The sequence below is a fragment of the Sus scrofa genome, chromosome 14 (genome assembly GCF_054392235.1).
Source record: "Sus scrofa isolate SSC_HxYL_T2T_F1_AM1 chromosome 14, Sscrofa_HxYL_maternal_Yorkshire_Landrace_v2.0, whole genome shotgun sequence".
NCBI classification, from domain to species: Eukaryota; Metazoa; Chordata; class Mammalia; order Artiodactyla; family Suidae; genus Sus; species Sus scrofa.
This window is the reverse complement of record NC_139396.1, coordinates 76960398-76979028: the sequence shown is the minus strand read 5'-3', so window position 1 is coordinate 76979028 and position 18631 is coordinate 76960398. Positions and strand designations below refer to the sequence as shown.

The window sequence follows — 18631 nt, the reverse complement described above, 5'->3', positions numbered from 1 at the left end:
CCAATTCTGGGAGGTCCCATCATGGTGCAGTGGAAACGAATCCGACTAGGAACCATGAGGTTGAGGGTTCGATCCCTGGCCTTGCTCAGTGTGTTAAGGATCTGGCATTGCCATGATCTGTGGTGTAGTTTGAAGACGTGGCTCACATCCTTCATTGCTGTGGCTGTGGTGTAGGCTGGCAGCTACAGCTCTGATTAGACCCCTAGCCTGGGAACCTCCATATGCCAAGGGTGCAGCCCTAAAAAGACAAATAAAATAAAAAATAAAAAGACCTTCTGTCCTGTTTTTATCCTCTCTTCAGGTCCTAAAATTCATCAAACAGTAATAACAGCTTATTCATTCATTTAGTGGACAATTTCTGAGTTTCTGTACAGCAACCCTGTGCTTGCCACTGAAAAGCATCAAATAATGATCCCCTTTCCCCCTATTTCTTAATTATCTCCATTTTATTTTATTTTTAAATTATTTTTATTTTTTCCATTACAGTTGATTTAGTGTTCTGTCAATTTCTATTGTACAGCGAAATGACCCAGACATACATACATATATATATATATATTCTTTTCTCACATTCTCCTCTATCATATTCTATCGCAAGTGACTGGATATAGTTTCCCGTGCTATTCAGCAGGATCTCATTGCTTATCCATTTCATATGCAATAGTTTGCATCTATTAACCCCAAACTCCCAGTCCATCCCATTCCCTCCTCCTCCCCCTCGGCAACCACAAGTCTGTTCTCCAAGTCCACGTGTTTCTTTTCTGTGGAAAGGTTCCTTTGTGCCATATATTAGATTCCAGATATAAGTGATGTGATATATGGTATTTGTCTTTCTCTTTCTGACTTCCCCTATTTCTGGTGAAAACTTCTTTGGTCTTAAGTCTGTCTCCCCACAATTGTTTCTTCCCCAAGGCATCACCCAGTCTGACCTTTCATGTACTCTTACATGATAGTGTTCACAGCAGGGCAGGACAAAGTGTATTTCATAGGAAAAGAAATATGTTTATCTGCTTAAGTCCTCAGGGAGCTAATTACAGTTTATGATTCTAAAAGGCAACTTTAAATTCATGACTGTTGGCAGTCTGTGTAGATTCCAGTTTGGTAAATGGCTTAGCCTGCATGCCATTGAAAATACTAAAGGAAAAAAAAATCCATGGATTTTTGGCACACTATGTATATTAAAACAAACTGGTAAATGGTCAATGAAGCTGTTGAAAGAAATAGAAGCTTAAAGGAGTTTCATGGAAACTTTACTGGTGTTTTCATTCCTCTTTTTTTTTTTTTTTTTTTTTTTTTTTTTGTCTGTTTGCCTTTTCTAGGGCCGCTTCCCACGGCATATGGAGGTTCCCAGGCTAGGGGTCGAATCGGAGCTGTAGCCGCTGGCCTACACCAGAGCCACAGCAACCCAGAATCTGAGCCGCGTCTATGACCTACACCACAGCTCACGGCAACGCCGGATCCTTAACCCATTGAGGGAGGTCAGGGATCGAGCCCACAACCTCATGGTTCCTAGTCGGATTCATTAACCACTGTGCCACAACGGGAACTCCTCATTCCCCTTCTTGACTAAAGTAGAAAACACTGCCAACCCTGAACCTTTTGGAGGTAATACAGGGCAGACCTTCAGACACCAATACATGTAATTCTGGACTTAGTGGTTAAATCCTACTTTATTTTTCTGTGATATTTAAGAAATATTTATAAGTATCCAATAAACACAGTAACTATAGAAAATTAGGAAATATCCATTGTTTGGGATTTTTTTTTTAACTGTGCCTATGGCATATGACGTAGACTAGGGATCACACCTGTGCCACTGCAGTGACCCAAGCAGTGACAACACCAGATCCTTAACCTGCTGAGCCACCAGGGAGCTCCAGGAAATATCCATTGTTAACATTTTTGTTATGCACATGCCCAGATTCTTTTCTATGCCTGTGAATTTGTTTATGCTTTATGTGGATATGAATGACTGAATTATTTCTTTTACAAAAACTGAATTATGCATATCCTTTAGTAAACCACTTTCTTTTCCACTTGACAGAATATTATTATTTTGCCCCACCTTTAAATAAGGGCAAAGAAAGTTGCACAACTTCTCTTATTTCCCTCTTGTACCGCAAAACTGCTTTCGACATTAGAAAGTTCTCTTTTTAAAGAATTAAACTTCTGTCCCATCATGTAGCAAAAGTCTTACTTCTTTATTCACCATTACTAATGGAGCTGAAGAATAACTCCCACTGTATTATATAGAAATATAATTCCACATTTTAAAACTCTAAGATGTGGAACCCACTGCAGAAGGATATGGGTCTGTTCTCAGGGCGTTTGAGGTATAATGAGCAAAAACAACAATAAAACCAGACAGAGTATCTCACTGCAAGGCAGAGTCAGGAGTGCAAGCAAAATGATGGGATTCTGGGTAAGAGAGCCTTCTAGGCAGGAGCTGAAAGACTTCTTGGGAGGCCTGTATCTGGGATGAGATTTATAGAATGGACGAAGTTTGGTAGCTGCAGGGAAGTTCAATTAGAGGAAGGTCCGTGAAAGGGAAAGAATCAGAAAACTGATTGGAGAGAAAACACCAAAAAAGGCATGGAGGAAATCTATCCATTTCCACCAATGCAGTTGACAAAGATTCTTGAAGCGCATACTTGGTGCTGACAAAGGTGAGAGGAGATAAGCACCATTACTACACTCCAGCTGGAGTGTAAACTGGTCCAGCTTTGATGTCTGGAAAGCAGTTTGGGGTCTATGCACTGATGGCCTTAAAATGCTCATACTTTGTTTTCAAGGACTGCAAAATGGGCAGAAATATAGGCAAATAATTGTGATAATCGTAATGTCTACCAAAACCAGATAAGCATAAATTGGAGAAAAAAAAGATTTGAAAAGGCTCTCCAGAGGAGGTAGGTGTTCCAGTTGGGCTTGAGTGTCTCGGTTTGCCCAGCAAAGAAGGTGAGGGAAGGAGAGCTCCAGGCCGAATGATGTACCTTGAGCAGCGACACAGGCTGAGCCCTTGGGGGCCATAATGAATGCTTTATGGTCCCTTGAGAAGTTTGCATAGAAACAGCTGTCAGAGTGAAAGTCTACCCGGTATCTTAAAAGTCTTGGTCAGAGTTTACTCTGTACATGTATCCTGGTGTTGGTCAAAGTGTTTGAGCTTTGAAATGATGTGGTTCGATCTGCAAGGTAGAAGAGGTTTCAGGGTAGGATTTCCAAAAGTCGGTGTTGTCACTTGAATATCTTGTGCAAAATGCTGATTTTATGGTCTGGGATGAGGTATGGGCATCTGTATTTTTGAAAAGCAGTCCCCGGGATTCTGATGATAATGTTTCCAAGATAACAAAGCACACGTAAGAATTGTTGGTTTGGCATGCAGTTCCAAACTCTATTAACAACAGGGCCATATTTTGTGACAATTAGATCTGATCGGATGTATAGAATTACATCTTGGTAATCAAATGTATAGAATTAAACAACATAAAAACTTAAAAGAAAAAATGCCCACACCCTGTGGCCTAATAATCCCATTACTGGTGAGATGATTAAAGATGTGGCCCAAAATTTTAATAGAAGGGTCTGCATCGAATTGTTACTCTTAGTCATGAGCACGTGGGAAAACCCTAATGTGCAAGTTTATACAAAATTTCTAATTGTATATAATTTTAAAATATTCTACCCTGGGCTTATATGGTTTTCTAAGTTCAATCAAACTTTGAAAAAGAAAATACAGGTGGTCTATTCAGAGAACTGAGTCACCCTGCTTTTCTGGAGCCCAGATTATATTCAGGGTAGTCATGGGAAATAGAAGAGTGGCATGAAGAGGAGTTCCCTTGATGGTGCAGTGGTTAACGAATCCGACTAGGAACCATGAGGTTGCGGGTTCGATCCCTGCCCTTGCTCAGTGGGTTAAGGATCTGGCATTGCCATGAGCTGTGGTGTAGGTCGCAGATGCTGCTTGGATCCCCAGTGGCTGTGGCATAGGCCAGTAGCTACAGCTCCGATTCAACCCCTAGCCTGGGAACCTCCATATGCTGTGGGAGCGGTCCTAGAAAAAGACAAAAAAGAAAAAGGAAGAGTGGCATGAAGAGCTTCAAAGGAGGCTGTGACCCTGATAACTGGTTGGATGGAGAGAAAAAAGCCTGTAAGGATGCTGGGAAACTGCGGGTGCAAAGAGGGGAACTGAGGTGCTTTGGGTGCATAGGGGGAGAAATCCAAGGACTGCTTCAGGTCCTTTGAGTTGGAGTTGTCACCTGGACACCGTGAGGAGCCTTTCAGCAGTCTGTTCTGGTGCTTAGCTGAGCAGGCAGGGCTGACCATTCATTCATTCACTCACACAGCACACGTGGGCACAGCATTTACCACATGCCAAGGGCTGTGTTGGGTCCTGCCATTGCTGAAAGAAAGGGTCATCCATTCTAACGGGAGGGCCTTGTAGAATTGTTGGGAGTGGAGAAGATGACCAAAGGGATGGGGGGGCACATGGACAGGAAAAGTTTCAGGCTGAGAACAGGACGAGAGCACACCCCCGTAACTCCCAAGGACTCAGCCATGAGGCCGGCGGGGGTCTCAGAATGTCAGGCAGACACGGGAAGGGCCATGGCCCAGACACGGTAGGATGTGCCTGGGGAGGTGTGGGGCATGGCTGTCAGAAGGAACCTGCAGGAAAACACAGCCTTCAGTGCAATAGACAGTGTCTGAAGTGGCAAAAGGGTCCTGGGCCCAGTTCCAGAGGCAGCTGAATCCACAGGGAGCTGGTGTGATGAGGACATCAGCAGCAGCAGGAGGTATGGGTGATGCTCAAAGTCAGGTGGGGATCTGCTTCTCTGGATTCTTCTACTGCATCGAGACTGGACTCTGCAGTTGGGGTGCAGGGACCTTTGTTCAGTCTCTGTAGGGTTTGGCAAGAACTAGGCTGGGTCAGATGCCACTCAAAGCCAAAGAAGATGAACGTTAAGAACCTGACGAGGCAGGGGTTCCCTGATGGCCTAGCAATTAGGCATCCAGTGTTGTCACTACAGCAATTCCGGTTACTGCTCTGGCTTGGGTTCGGTTCCTGGTCTGGGGATTTCTGCATGCCTCAGGTACAAAAAAAAAAAAAAAAAAAAAAAAAAAAATTGGAGGCAACAGATTTTGATTTCTCCTTCTAGAAGTTTAACCGTGAATAAAAAAAAAGTAAGAGAAAGTGACTTCAGTGAATTAGGAAATCAAAAAAGGGCACTTTGAGATTTTTTTTTTTTTTTTTTTTTTTTTTTTTTTTTTTTGGCTGCACCTGGGAAGTTCCTGGGCCAGGGATCAAACCCGCACCACAGCAGTAACCTGAGCCACAGACGTGACAATGCCAGATCCTTAACCACTAGGCCACCAGGGAACTCCAGAGAGTCTCATTTTTTTATGGTGGAGGAGCGCTGTACGTATTTGTAGACAAAGGAAAGAGACTCCGTAGAGATGGGTGGCTGGAGATGAGGGAACAGAAAGGAGCTATTTGATGAACCAAATCAGGGGGAAGGTAGGCAGGGCTGGGCTCAAAGACCTAAGACAAGTTTGGCAAGGAGGAACGATACTCCATGATAAGTCTTCTCTGTGCTAAATCATGTATTTGTTCATAGAACACATTGTTTTAGTTTTCATAGAAATAACTAAAGAAACAGCGCTAGAGAAAGGAAAATAGAACCCAAATCCCACCACCTTAACCACGGTGGTTATGGTTATTTTTGTACATCTACTTCCGTAGGAGTATTCACAGTTTTCCCGCAGTTTTAATCAGAGGATATGCATTCTTTACGTCTTGTGCTTTTCACTTAACAGCACAAACATTTTTCTAGGTTGCTCTGCCATCTTCATAATTACTTAAATAATATTTCATCAAGTAGTATAATAATTTATTTCACTAGTCCCCTTTGATTTTTAAGGTTTTTTTTTTTTTAATGGAGAACATGAATACGACTGTGATAAAAATGTTCATATATACACATATGTTAGATGACCTCAGGGTGGATTCTCAGAAGGTATATTAACAGGTCAAAGAGTATGAGCACAATTTCCATGGCTCTTATTATCTTTTCATTTGAACGTGCCTCAAAATGGCTGGTTCTCACTCTCCCAATCACCAAAGTGACTCCCTTTTTTTTTCCAAATTCTTTACTTTCCTAAGTGGGGACGTCTGCTGCTCAGTGCAGAAAAGGTCATCATAGGAGTTCCCGTCATGGCGCAGTGGGAACAAACCTGACTCGGGTTCAATTCCAGGCTGCACTCAGTGGGTTGAGGATCCAGCGTTGCCATGAGCTGTGGTGTAGGTCACAGACGTGGCTCAGATCCTGCATTGCTGTGGCTGTGCTGTAGGCCGGCAGCTGCAGCTCCGATTCGACCCCTATCCTGGGAACCTCCATATGCTGCAGGTGCAGCCCTAAAAAGAAAAAGGCATCCTAGCCTCCCAGAAGTTTCCAAGCCAGTGATCACCAACACAGTCTTTGGCTGTTAATGTTCCTGGTCAGGGGAGACAGGAGGTCCAGTGCTATTGCAGAATCTAGGTCGCTGGGGTTACCATGCTATACAGACTCAGCTGTAGTATAACTAGTTTGCCTCTTCCCTGCTAACTTCTTACCTCTGACCTACTCACCGCTTACCTACCAACTTCATCCTCCTGCTAACATGCCTCCAAGTACTACATCGAGGCCCAAGATGGCTGATGGGGAAGGGAGCCCTCCTTCCACGCTGGAGCTGCTCTTCTAGGCAAGGCTGAGCCCAAGCCACCTGCTGGCCCAGCCCAGCTCACACACCTCAGGGCGCTGGCTCCACTTCAAAGGCAGCCCCACTAGGTGAGGAAAACACAGATAAAGGCAAAGTGATGATAAGATGGCCCTAAATTTAAAAAGTAAGTGTTCTGGCATTATCAGTTATCACTCATTTTCAAATACACATATGGAGTAGAGTGGATATTCCAGTTTTTAGGGTGTGTATTTTTTTTTTAAGAGACCCTTCAAAGACTTGTGCAAATCCTTTACACCCTAACAGGCTGCGCTTGGCATTAAAAAGCTGTCAGGGCTGACTTGTGACTTGGAAGGGGTAAAGGTTGAGGTGCGGGTAAGGATGCACGGCTTTCTCATGGGACGGCGGTGTCTGACACCCTCCCTGCTGCCTGGCCATCTGCCCCCGGAGCCCTCGTTCTGGCAGCAGTTTCACAGTCTCACATCCCCACAGCACAGGACATAGAGTCTCAGAAAGGAAGGAAAACTGGCTTTGTAAAATCTGGCCACAGCTTTCAGCAAAGCAACTGCCCTTGGCCATCAAGAACACAGGACATTGTGGCTCAGCAGTAGCAAACCCAACTAGTATCCATGAGATCGCCAGTTTGGTCCCTGGCCCCGCCCAATCGGTTAAGGATCTGACGTTGCCGTGAGCTGCAGTGTAGGTTGCAGATGTAGCTGGGATCTGGCGCTGTGGCTGTGATGTAGGTGATGTAGGTCGGTGGCTACAGCTCCAATTTGACCCCTAGCCTGGGAACCTCCATATGCCGCAGTGTGGTTGTAAAACAAAACAAAACAGGACAAGAACAGCATGTTATTGGTGCGTATGTAGAAATGAATATTGCGTGTAGTCCTCTGTGAGATACCCACCGACACTGACGCTGCTTACCCTTCAGCGGGAAAGTAAAGGATGGAAGAGATGAACACACACACACACACACACACACACACACACACACACGTCTTGGGCCTGTTGCTGACACAGTGGGCTGTGTCCTTTGTTCCTGCAGATCTAAGCAAGGTCGAGCCCTGCGCCAAGAAGTGTACCTGTTCCTCCTGCTCGCTCCGGGCCCCTACCATCAGCGACTTGCTCAACGACCAGGACTTACTAGACGTGATCAGGATAAAGCTGGATCCCTGTCACCCGACGGTCAAAAACTGGAGGAATTTTGCAAGCAAGTGGGGCATGCCCTACGATGAACTGTGCTTCCTGGAGCAGCGGCCGCAGAGCCCCACCCTGGAGTTCCTGCTCCGGAACAGCCAGAGGACGGTGGGCCAGCTCATGGAGCTCTGCAGGCTCTACCACAGGGCCGACGTGGAGAAGGTCCTGCGCAGGTGGGTGGACGAGGAGTGGCCCAAGAGGAGCCGTGAAGACCACCCCCGGAACGTCTAGACCCCGGCTCCTTCTTGTTGGCCTCCCCGGACTTTGAAACAAGCCCAGGTTAAGGAGTGACTTGAATCTGTTCTTTTTTAAGTTTAGGGTGAGCATGTGGAACAGTGGACCTTGGTTTTCCCCACACCTGGTGCTTTTGTGGAGGGATGGGGTGTGTTCTGGGTGGCGGATTTTCCTTTAGTGTTGCACATGTTTTAATTTAATATTTGAATCTGAAACTGGGGACAGGGTGCGGTAGGCTCCTTATAGGGACCGGGGCCAAAGCTACCGTCACTTGGATTCATGCCGGGGTGAAAATAAAAGTTTCCTCTCCCTTAAATCCTGAAGGTTGCCGTCGGAGCTAAGATTGTGGATGGCCTCAACCAGTCACCATCCACAAGATCCTTTATGATCCATGGCCCTCCCACTGGCTTAGAAGAAAGCAACAGAAAGAAGTTACCCTTTTGTCTGTTACTTTTTTGGCTGTAAAGGACTAGGTGGATTCACAAGCTGTTGGCATTGTGTGGCAATACCCTCCAGAACACGTGTGCCGTCCTCCTTATGCAAACCCTTGTGTAAGCTGTGCACCGGCAGAGATGTCTGCTTGAGTGTTTTGGAAAGAAATATGAAAACGGATGGATGTTGGGAGGAGAGTCAGGGATTTCGCAGGGTCGTGGGGACCACGGTGGGGGGAGGTGATGGAGGACACAGGAGGCTCTTTTGGTACCCACTGCTTTTAAAAAATTAATGTGCACTTTTACATCTTTTTATATCAGGCCAAATGTTTCATCCCAAGAGGAAGCTCGGTTCAGAAAGAAATAGAAATTACCTGGCCAGTGGGTGAACTGTAACTCCCTCTGGTACCCACTACCCCAGCTTAAAACAGAACCCTGTAACACTACACAGCCCTTTACCCAAGACTCAGAAATCTTTTAACGGTGATGCTAGGAGGAAAGCTATGCATTAAAAATCAAAATTTGGATTTTAAACTGAATGAGAAATTGGGTCCAAAGAACAACCAGTGTTCTTATTTGATGGTTGACTGTGGAGAGCGTGGGAGATGGGAGAGTTTGCTGTAGGGGAGATGGGTTGTTTTGGGGGTCAAAAAGAGAGAAGCCTTGGTTTACTTCAGAATTTTGTAAAGGTGCCGTTTGGTTTTGGCTTTGGGTGTAAAAAATTAAGGCACTCTGTCCAACTTGGGAGTATTCTGTATAAATTCTTGACTAAAAGAAGCAAAAATGATGCATAACATTGCTTGGAGTACAAGAATGATTAGGATTAACTTAAAAGAAAGTTATTTTCTAAACTGCCGGCATCGCTTCCCACTAACTGCTACAGCAGTTTTTGGGAGGTTGCTGGTATAGCACCAGCCTCACCTCACCATCAAATGTAAACTCTAACCTCACAAAATTACCATAGAGACTTACTCACTTCTGATTCAATGTTAGTCAGATCTAGCTCATCTTCTCTTGTCAGATTTAGCAGATAAATGTCAGGTTTATTGAAAGATGCCCTCGGAGTAACAGCCAGTGATGAAATGTAGAGATTTAAAAAAAAAAAAAAAAAAAAAAAAAGATTCTTGGGCAGCGTGATGTCCAAAGAGGTGATTGTTCCGTATTGACTGTCAGCCAAGTTCCAGGTTCCATACAGACCTTGTAAGGGGCCGGGGGTGGGGTGGGGGGCTGTCTTCTAGGAGGTTGATTTTATGCACTATGTTCTCATTAAGCTGTGTGTGACATGGTCCCTTGTATCAGCCCAAGATTTATTGTGGGAAGGTATAGATGAGCCAGTGACACTCACTATTGACATTTAGGGAGATGGAACTGAAAGGGTGTGATTTTTTAGTGTTTTGTGGTACCAGACTCTCAGCGCTGGGGGCAGGGGTCATGGCTCCTTGTATCCTGACACCCCCAGTGGTTGGCGATGGGCGGGGGCAGTCACAGACACTACCTGGGGATAGATGGAGTGGGTCCCAGCCTGACAGCCAGTGACCTGCTCACTGCTGCCAGGTTAGGTGCCACCAAGGAGTCCTCTCTCTCCCCTGGCTGCTGAGGACTCCCTGGGCTCCTTGCCTTTGCAGCTCATTTCCACTGGGGCAGACTTGTCCCCTCAGCTCAATACCAGCCTATGGGGCCCGTGACCACTTGAGAGGCAGCAGGGGAGGGGAGAGGGTGGAGGATGGGAAGGAGACCTGCTTCCTCCACTGGCATCTGGCCTTGACCTGTTCAGGTGGTACCTTCAGTCCCACCCTCAGCATCATACCCTGGAGGGGGGATGGGCAGGTTTCCCGCCGTGTCCACAGACTTCCTTCACCTCCACCTGACAGAGGGCAGCCTGGAAGGAGGGGGTGGAAAACAGCCAGCCCCCCAACCCTGCCCTGCCCCCCTCCCTCTTGACCAGTCCCTGGTCTCTCAGGGCCCCCGCATGGATGCCCTGGACCACTCTCCGTGGTCAGAACACAGCTGAGGGAGATGGGCTTGTAACTCCCTCCAGCAGAGCCATAGCTGCAAATAGAAACTAAATCCGTTGCTGAAATCCCAGGGTGACAATCCAGAAAATGGGATGGAATCTTCCCATGGAAAGACTGGTGCACATGTTTCTGTAGAACTCTCAGTTCTGTACTTCACAGGTTCCCGAATTCACAGCTTTTTGTGGGCTGACTTGGGAACACCAGCCCCTACCAGCACTGCTTTTGAGGGACATGTTTCCAAAATTCCAGACTGAAGGTTTTCAGCCTCTTAACTGACTTTGGACAGGTTGTATCCTCATAGGTCTCTTGAACATAGCTATTGTTCATAAATGTCAGCCAAACTTACCTTTGGGTTGGGTCAAAATGTTAAAACAGGGTTCAGCTAGATCAGATCTGGGCAGAGCTAAGAACACTCTCGTATCTTTGTATCCAGGAGTGACAGGAAAACCATGAGACCACAGAGCACCACCCATTCGTCTTTGTATTTGGCAGCATTGGTGCCAAAGTCCTGATGGCTGATAGTTTCCATCACTAGCTATGAAAGCCTGAGTTCCTATTATAATTTTATGGGGAAAATGCCAGGGTAGAAGCGATTTTGTTTGTTTGTTTGTTTGTTTGTTTGCTTTTTAGGACTGTGCCCATGGCATATGGAGGTTCCTAGGCTAGGGGTCCAATCTGAGCTACAGCTGCTGGCCACAGCCACAGTCACAGCAAGATCAGATCTGAGCCACGTCTGTGACCTACACCACAGCTCATGACAATGCCAGATCCTTAACCCACTGAGCAAGGCCAGGGATCGAACCTGCAACCTCATTGTTCCTAGTCGAATTCGTTTCTGCTGTGCCACGACAGGAACTCCAGATTCTTTTTTTTTTTTTTTTTAAGAACAAGAGAGTTGGTATAAATGTGTTATTTTCACTTCATTCTACCATTATTTGCACATTTAGACGTCTGTATTTTGGGGCATTTACCTTATGAAAAGTTTTAATTATTAAGAGTATGATGTTAGCAGAGAGAAATTTAACCAAAAATTTTTTTAATTAAAGTTCATTTGGATTCTAGACTTTGACCAAGTGGGGGACGACTTTTATCTGTGCTATACAGAAATAGCAAAAGGAAATCTCAACTGAAATAGAGCCATAATTCAATTGTGTAATAACCTCAAATAACTTTCTTTAAAGCTAATTTTTAGCGAATAAATGCTGTAGTAGCATAAATATACTGATACTTTACAAAAGCAAAAGTGGTAAAGGAGAGAGATTATTTTATGACTAATCAAATAATTGTTAAAATTTAAGATTATTAATACTTGAGAGCTTTGCTCACTATTACTGTCTGTAGGGACTGATGTTCAGTTGCCCACATTATAAACTAAATTGCTTATGACCAGGTCCTTTTGCTATTAGAATTCTGGATGAAATCTCTTTAGCTAAGTTCCAAGGTATAGTCTTTTAAACAAAACTCCCATCTGCAATGTTATGTGATGAAACCCTATGTAAGAAGCATTTTATTTGGTGGCAGTGACTGCTGCACCAAGGGAATAGAGAGCAGAGCTGTACTGGACCCCACACAGCCCCAGAACATGTACACACTGAGGAAGGAGACACATGGAAAGGAGATGCAAATAAAGCACACATTATCTAAAAATGATAAGATTTTAAATGGTTAGGGCTTAAATTGTTTGCCAGGATTGCCCATCGATATTCAAGATAACTTGTATGAACGAGTCTTCTGTTTTGTGACACGAAATCATAATTATTCAATAACATAGAAAATGTATAGTGGAGTTCCCTGGTGGCGCAGCAAGTTAAAGATCTGGCATTGTCACTGCTGTGGTTTGAGTCACTGCTGTGGCTTGGGTTGGATCCCTAGCCTGGGAACTTCTGCGTGCCACAGGTGTGGCGGAGGAGGGAGGGAGGGAAGGAAGGAAGCGAGGAAGAAAGGATCAGGGAAAGAAGGAAGCAGGGAAGGAGGGAAGGAAGGAGAAGGGGAAAAAAGGGAAGAAAGGAGAAATAAGGGAGGAAGGAAAGAGAAAGGAAAGGAAGGAAGGAAAGAGAAAGAAAGAAAGAAAGAAAGAAAGAAAGAAAGAAAGAAAGAAAGAAAGAAAGAAAGAAAGAAAGAAAGAAAGAGAAAGAAAGAAAGAAAAAGAAAGAAAAGAAAGAAAAAGAAAAAGCATAGTAATAGACAAAGGATGATGAACCTGTTTTTTCCTGAATAGTAATTTTTATGTGGTACTGCCCTCTACTGGAGGTTAAGATCTACACACATCCCTTCCGACTTGTTCCAGCCTAGAACCAACCTTCTATTAATTACTGGTTGTACATTAGAACCCTTAGAAGTAGCCGCTCTAAAAGAGGAAGAGTGCGGTTATTCCACATATTGATGAATACAAGTGGAATGAGGTGGCATCACTGACATAAGGGTTCCAGTCCCCCGAAGGTACCGAAGGTACCCATCGTTCTGTCACCCATCACTCAGATGAAATGTGGAGCAATCAACTCTAATAACAGTTCCTTCCTCTGGGGCTTCTTCCTAAGCATGCAGTAGGACTTTTCCTTCATGGAGATTTTACGCTGGCCATCTCTGGATAGTTGGTCTCTTTTGCTTCCAAGTTAATGATGTTCCGTCTTTAACATCATGAGAACAGTGGCTTCTGTGTAAAAAGGCAAAGGGGTCCAGCTCCCGTGGTTATAACAGATCTCAACCAGGAACCCAGCCTTTCCTCTTGCTCTATGATGTATTGTAGGAAATACGGTCCTCGGGACTGAGGTCTGGCAGAGTTCCTTTCCCCTTTTCAGATGAATGAATATGTTTCATTTAGTTTTGGGCCAGGACTTTCCTCCTTAGAACATTTACCCATCTCTGCCCTCCCTGTTCTAGAATCTTCCTCTCCTTTTTGTCCATGTGTCTGCTCTGCATATTGCTTGTTTTAGGGCCCTTCATTCACTTCTTGAGCCAGATGCCTTCTAAATGTGGCCTTCTCTCTCCTGGCGGCTATGGGCTCACATCAGCTTTCTTTTTTCACATGCAGAAGCAGTTTGTTCAGTTGTCTTTCATATATATTCATTTGAATGGTCACACCCACGGCAAACGAAAGTTCCAGTGCCAGGGATCGAATCTAAGCAGCAGCTGTGACTTAACACCACAGCTTCAGCAAAGCTGGACCCTTAACCCACTGCCTCGGGCTGGGGATTGAATCTGTGCCTCCACAGTGACCTGAGCCGCTGCAGTCTGATTCCTAACCCACTGTGCCACAGCAGGAACTCCCAACTTTTCATGTTTAATGACGCTTTGAGCCTAATCATTTGAAACTGTTTTCTGCCTTGTCACTGAAACTGCGTGCACCTGAGCAAGTGACTGAGAAACAGTCTCCCTGTTTGTTCTATGATGTCGTACCTGAGGATTCAGACTCCACCTTCTGAAGCCTGTGGGCACTTGGTTATACATGGATGAGGACAAGTCTTGCTTCCTTTGGGTTTAAAGGGTGGTGGCCGTGATGCCGAGCCAAACGCTAGGCCTGCTGGTGCCTCAAGGCAGGTGGGCACCACAACTGGGGCTGCTCACCTGCCCCAAAACCCCCACCCTGCGGAGGGTGGGTGCCTGTTCTCTTTCTGCCTGGGGGCATGTTTAGCCGAGGTTGGCTCCTGGAAACTGACTCCATAGTAGAGTCGAAGAGATCAAAGGAGTCAACTGTGCAACTGGAAATGAAATGATTGAGCTGACCAGCCCTTTTGGAACTACGGAGGGGAGCTTCTTACGACTTCCTGAGCTGAGCCATGCCCTTCCGTATGATGTGACCGCCAGTGACCGTCTTCCTTTGAAGCATGCCCTGCAAGTTCTAGGGAGAACAGTTCTTCAGCTGATGAAAGCAGTGCTTTTAAACTACTGAATTTTTGTGATACTCTGCGTTTATGTATTTTGGGGCTGTACTTTTTAAGCTGCCTTCCTTTTGATCTCCTGTATGATCTTATATTTCTCTTTATAAACAGAGATTATTTTAACTATAATAATGGGTGCTACGAAATTAAATTGATGTCAAGCACTATCTCTAATCCGTGCTTTTATGCCGATTCTAACACAATCATGGATTTGTGTGTTCTCTTAGCCATCAGTCAGAAACCTAGTGACTTTCTAAAATGTGTCCTGGGGGTGCACAGATAATCAACACCTTCCTTCCCCCATGGAGCCTTAAGTGAGGGAGGGTCCTTGGACGAAGAGAGATGTTCATGGAGCGCATGGAGCAAGGCAGAGCAAGGTGGGCACCCCCAGGTAGGAGGAAGGCCAGGTAAATGAGCATTCTGGCGAAGTGCTTCGGATGCTGTGATACCTGGATGTGAAGAGCGATTTCACGGTTACTTTCTGCCTCTCCTAACTTTCTCTTTCCAGCCCAGTCTGGTCTCCTGCACTGCCAGACACCCCAGCCTCCAGCTTGATGTCTCCACACACATGCGTCACAGGCACCTCAAACCCAACCCGTCCCAAAGGAACCCAGGTCTCTTCCTTCCAAACTTGTTTGTCACCAGCACTCCATCCAGTCTTACCATCCACCTTGCAGTGACATCATCCTCAAGACCCCTATCTCCATCCCTCTCTCTCCCACCTCCCAAATCTCTCTTAAATCTCTTCTCTCCTCTGCATGCTCGTGGCCATCCTGAGGCAGGTAGGCCCTCCTGCCTGAGGCAGGTAGGCCCTGCCACTGCCTCCCAGGTGGTCTCCTTCCAGCTGAGGAAGCTGCCATCCCCTTCGCATTCACCCTTCGATGGGTGCCCCTGGAAGATAAAGTCCCGAATCGCCAGCGTGGCCTCCGAGGTCCTGTGTGACTTGGCTCCTCTCCCGATGACACTCCTGGGCCTCAGCCACATTGGACTGCGAGGTCCAGGGCCATCCTTCCTTCCTGCCCAGGGCTGCACCACAGGCTGCCTCCTCTGACCCCATCCACACCCTAGGCAAGCTCAGACCTGGACACGCCAGCCTTCCCTAGCCCCCAGGTCTCACCTTTAACGCCCCCTTCTCAGGGAAAGGGCACCTGACTCCCGGACTTGGTTGCCTTTCTATTATTTACCCCCCAGCACACAGCACCAGAGTGGAACCTTGATGACCAGCATCGGCCCGGCAGGCCTGCAAACCCAGGGGCCTTGTTCACTGTTCACTCTCTGCCCTCATCTCTAACGGGCCTGGAAGTGATTCGAAACATGCTGCAAGAATAAAATAGAGCCATGAGCTGTGCTGTAGTTTGCGGATGTGGCTGGGATCCCGCATTGCTGTGGCTCTGGCGTAGGCCGGCGGCTACAGCTCCGATTCGACCCCTAGCCTGGGACCCTCCATATGCTGCGGGAGCGGCCCTAAAAAGACAAAAAGACAAAAAAAAAAGGAACTAGTGAATTAACAAAGACTGTAAATAAAGCAAACCTTTTTTTTTTTTTTTTTTTTTTTTACACAATATCATGGGCTTCAAGGAGCAAAAGGTTTTTAAACAGAAAATACGAAATGAGGGGTTTTACTTACCAAACTGTGAATGCCTCTGGGACTCCGGGAGCTTTTATTTTCATGAGGTTCCTCCCCTTGCATTCATTTTCTGGGCTTAAACGATCAAAGCAAAAATGTTCTAGATTTAGATGATAGTGACTCTTACACGACGTTATAAGAGCCAGTGAATTGTACAATTGAAAATGCTTAACATGGTGAGATTTATGGTGTGTGAGTTATACCCCCAATTGGGAAAAAAGTTTTTTGGTTTTTTTTTTTTAAGTCAGTGTGGTCTCCACAGGGAAAGTGAGGCAGAAACAGCAGCTCCCAGCTTAGAGGCAGGCGTCTGCAGCTAAGGGGAGTGGGGTGAAGGCAGAGGGCAAAGTGGGCAAGAGGCTGGTCTTGCAGCCAGCGAAGAAGGTTCTGTGACTCCAACCTGTCCCCCATCTCCTTGGTGACAGCCATGAGGACACAAGCACTCTGGCGCCCTGCTCTCCCCTGGAGACCTGCAGCTCCTGTTCCTCAGCAAGACCATGAGTGGGACCCTCCGTCCACTCGCGTCACCCTGCCGGCCCTCAGCCCCTCCCGCCCCGGGGACAGCACAGGACAAAACTGCCAAAGAGGCCGAAACAATCAGGGCCGTAGCTGTGGGATTTGTCCAAGTTACAGAAAAGCATCACATGTTTGATGTGGGCTCAGTAAATAACAATGTGAGAGAACCAACCGGACCAGGAAAACAGAAGGGAGCATAAACTGAAAGCAAAATATAAATTATGATGATTTTTTTTCCTTCCATGCAAATCTCTTCCAGATCAAAAGACCCGAGTTAAACTTCACGGTTGTCTACAGCTCCCGTCCACCTCCTCCCTTCTCTCCTTCACAGCCTCACCTCTTGGAAGAGTCACCACCTCTTTCTGGAACTCTTATTTCCTCTTGGATTCTGGGACTTGCTGAAGTCTGACTCCAGTGAAAGGGTCTGGCTGAGGTGAAGGGTGACCTTCTACTTGCCGCAGCCACCTGCTTATCCACACCAACCCGTGTCCTTCTGTAGAGAAGAGCTCGCCTTGCTGTGGGCATGGCCGCCAGTGTCCAGTGGTGAGCTTCACATCTGTTGACAAAATGACATGACAGACCCAACAGAGGATGGTTGCATGGGATCTGAGGAATTGCTGAGAATGAACACAGCTATGGCAATTTCCAGGTGGATCTGGGGCTACAGGGGACTTTGCAGGGGCCTCCAGGAGTGAGCACATCCTGACAAAGGAACCAGGCAAAAGAGCCTTTTGAGGAACCAACACAGACTCATTGGAAGGAAGCGGGCGTCTTAAGCACATCTTAGTGGATGTGTCTTGACTCTCCTCCCAATGGATGCTCCACACTTTGAGATCCCACCAGCAAAGAACCCACCTCCAGCAAACAGAAACTCACAGGAGAGAGAACCATGCTCTATCACTCAATCACAAATCTCCCTGAAGCTTTGGTACCCTGACTGTCGGGGGGCTAGTGGCAGAAACGACCCACAAAGGGCAGAGTGGGGAGATGCGGTGCCCTTGACCCCTAGATACTGCAGAGCCAGGGCTGTGTAGATGGAAGAGGGTCCACCATGCTCAGGGAAGACATGCCCTCTCCACGGAAGCCTGAGAATCCCAAGGGAGAGAAACACAGGGGCGATGCCCCCTAAGGGCTCTTGGGGAACCATTTTCGGTTGGAGAGGACTCCAAGGGCACAGAGGGCACGTGTTTGCAGGTGAGAGCCCAGGAAGACCCATCTTTCTGTTACATTTAACATGAAAACGCAGCCCTCCCTTGGCTGCTGAGACTCCATTCTCTCCTGGTTTTCTACCTCTTTCTCCATATTCTTTTCTACTTCTCTGTTTTGTTTTTTTCCTTCTCATCCCCTTTGAACTTCCTCTCCCCACCACCACGCCGTCTCATTGCATATTGGTGGCCCTCATCATTGCATTTTCCTTCCCTGCTCTTTTCATGTCATGCTCCATCTTTCTGGCTTCAATTCCCACCTCTATGCTGGTAACCCATCATTTTATTTTTCAGCCCTGTTTGCCCCTTATGCCTCCTATATCTCAATGCCGTGATCCATGGAAGTCTCAGGGGTTTCAAATAGAATCCCTCCAAGATGGCAGGCATCCTCTCCTACCTGGTGTCTGCTCTTCCCTCTACATTACCTGTCTCAGTGAAGAGTGCTCACTTAACCCAGTAAGAAATGGGGAATTCAAGTTTGGCATTGCTCTCCTTCATGACTACATGCTGTCAGACGCCAGTCTTATTGACCCTGCCTCAGTCTCTACCACCCAACCCAGCCATAGCCTCAACTTCTCTTGCCTGGCCTCTGGCCAGCATCATACCTGGTCTCCTGCCCCCAGTTTCCCTTAAGGCCTCACCACCCGCTTCTCAGATCATGCCTCACACATCTGCTGGAGGGATCCCAAGTCATAGTCACATCACATTACTGCCCTACTCAAATTCCTCAATTGGCTTCCCCTCCCCTCCCCCACCTTCCCACCCCCAACCAACCAAAGTAACTGTCCCAATAAGTAAAGGCGACTGCTTTCACTCTTTC

At 46.5% G+C, this 18631-nt stretch overlaps 1 protein-coding gene across 3 annotated transcripts in view; it reads left to right on the top strand.

The window, feature by feature from the left end:
• Positions 1 to 9689, top strand: part of EDARADD (EDAR associated death domain) — a 66372-nt gene extending 56683 nt beyond the window's left edge. Inside the window, exons 6-7 of one of the 3 annotated variants that reach the window (XM_021072012.2) lie at positions 7757 to 8081; positions 8467 to 9506. In XM_021072012.2, the coding sequence (XP_020927671.1) occupies positions 7757 to 8081; positions 8467 to 8530 (389 nt within the window). In that variant the 3' untranslated portion in view covers positions 8531 to 9506. 3 annotated transcript variants of the gene reach the window in all.
• Positions 9690 to 18631: the final 8942 nt, after the last annotated feature.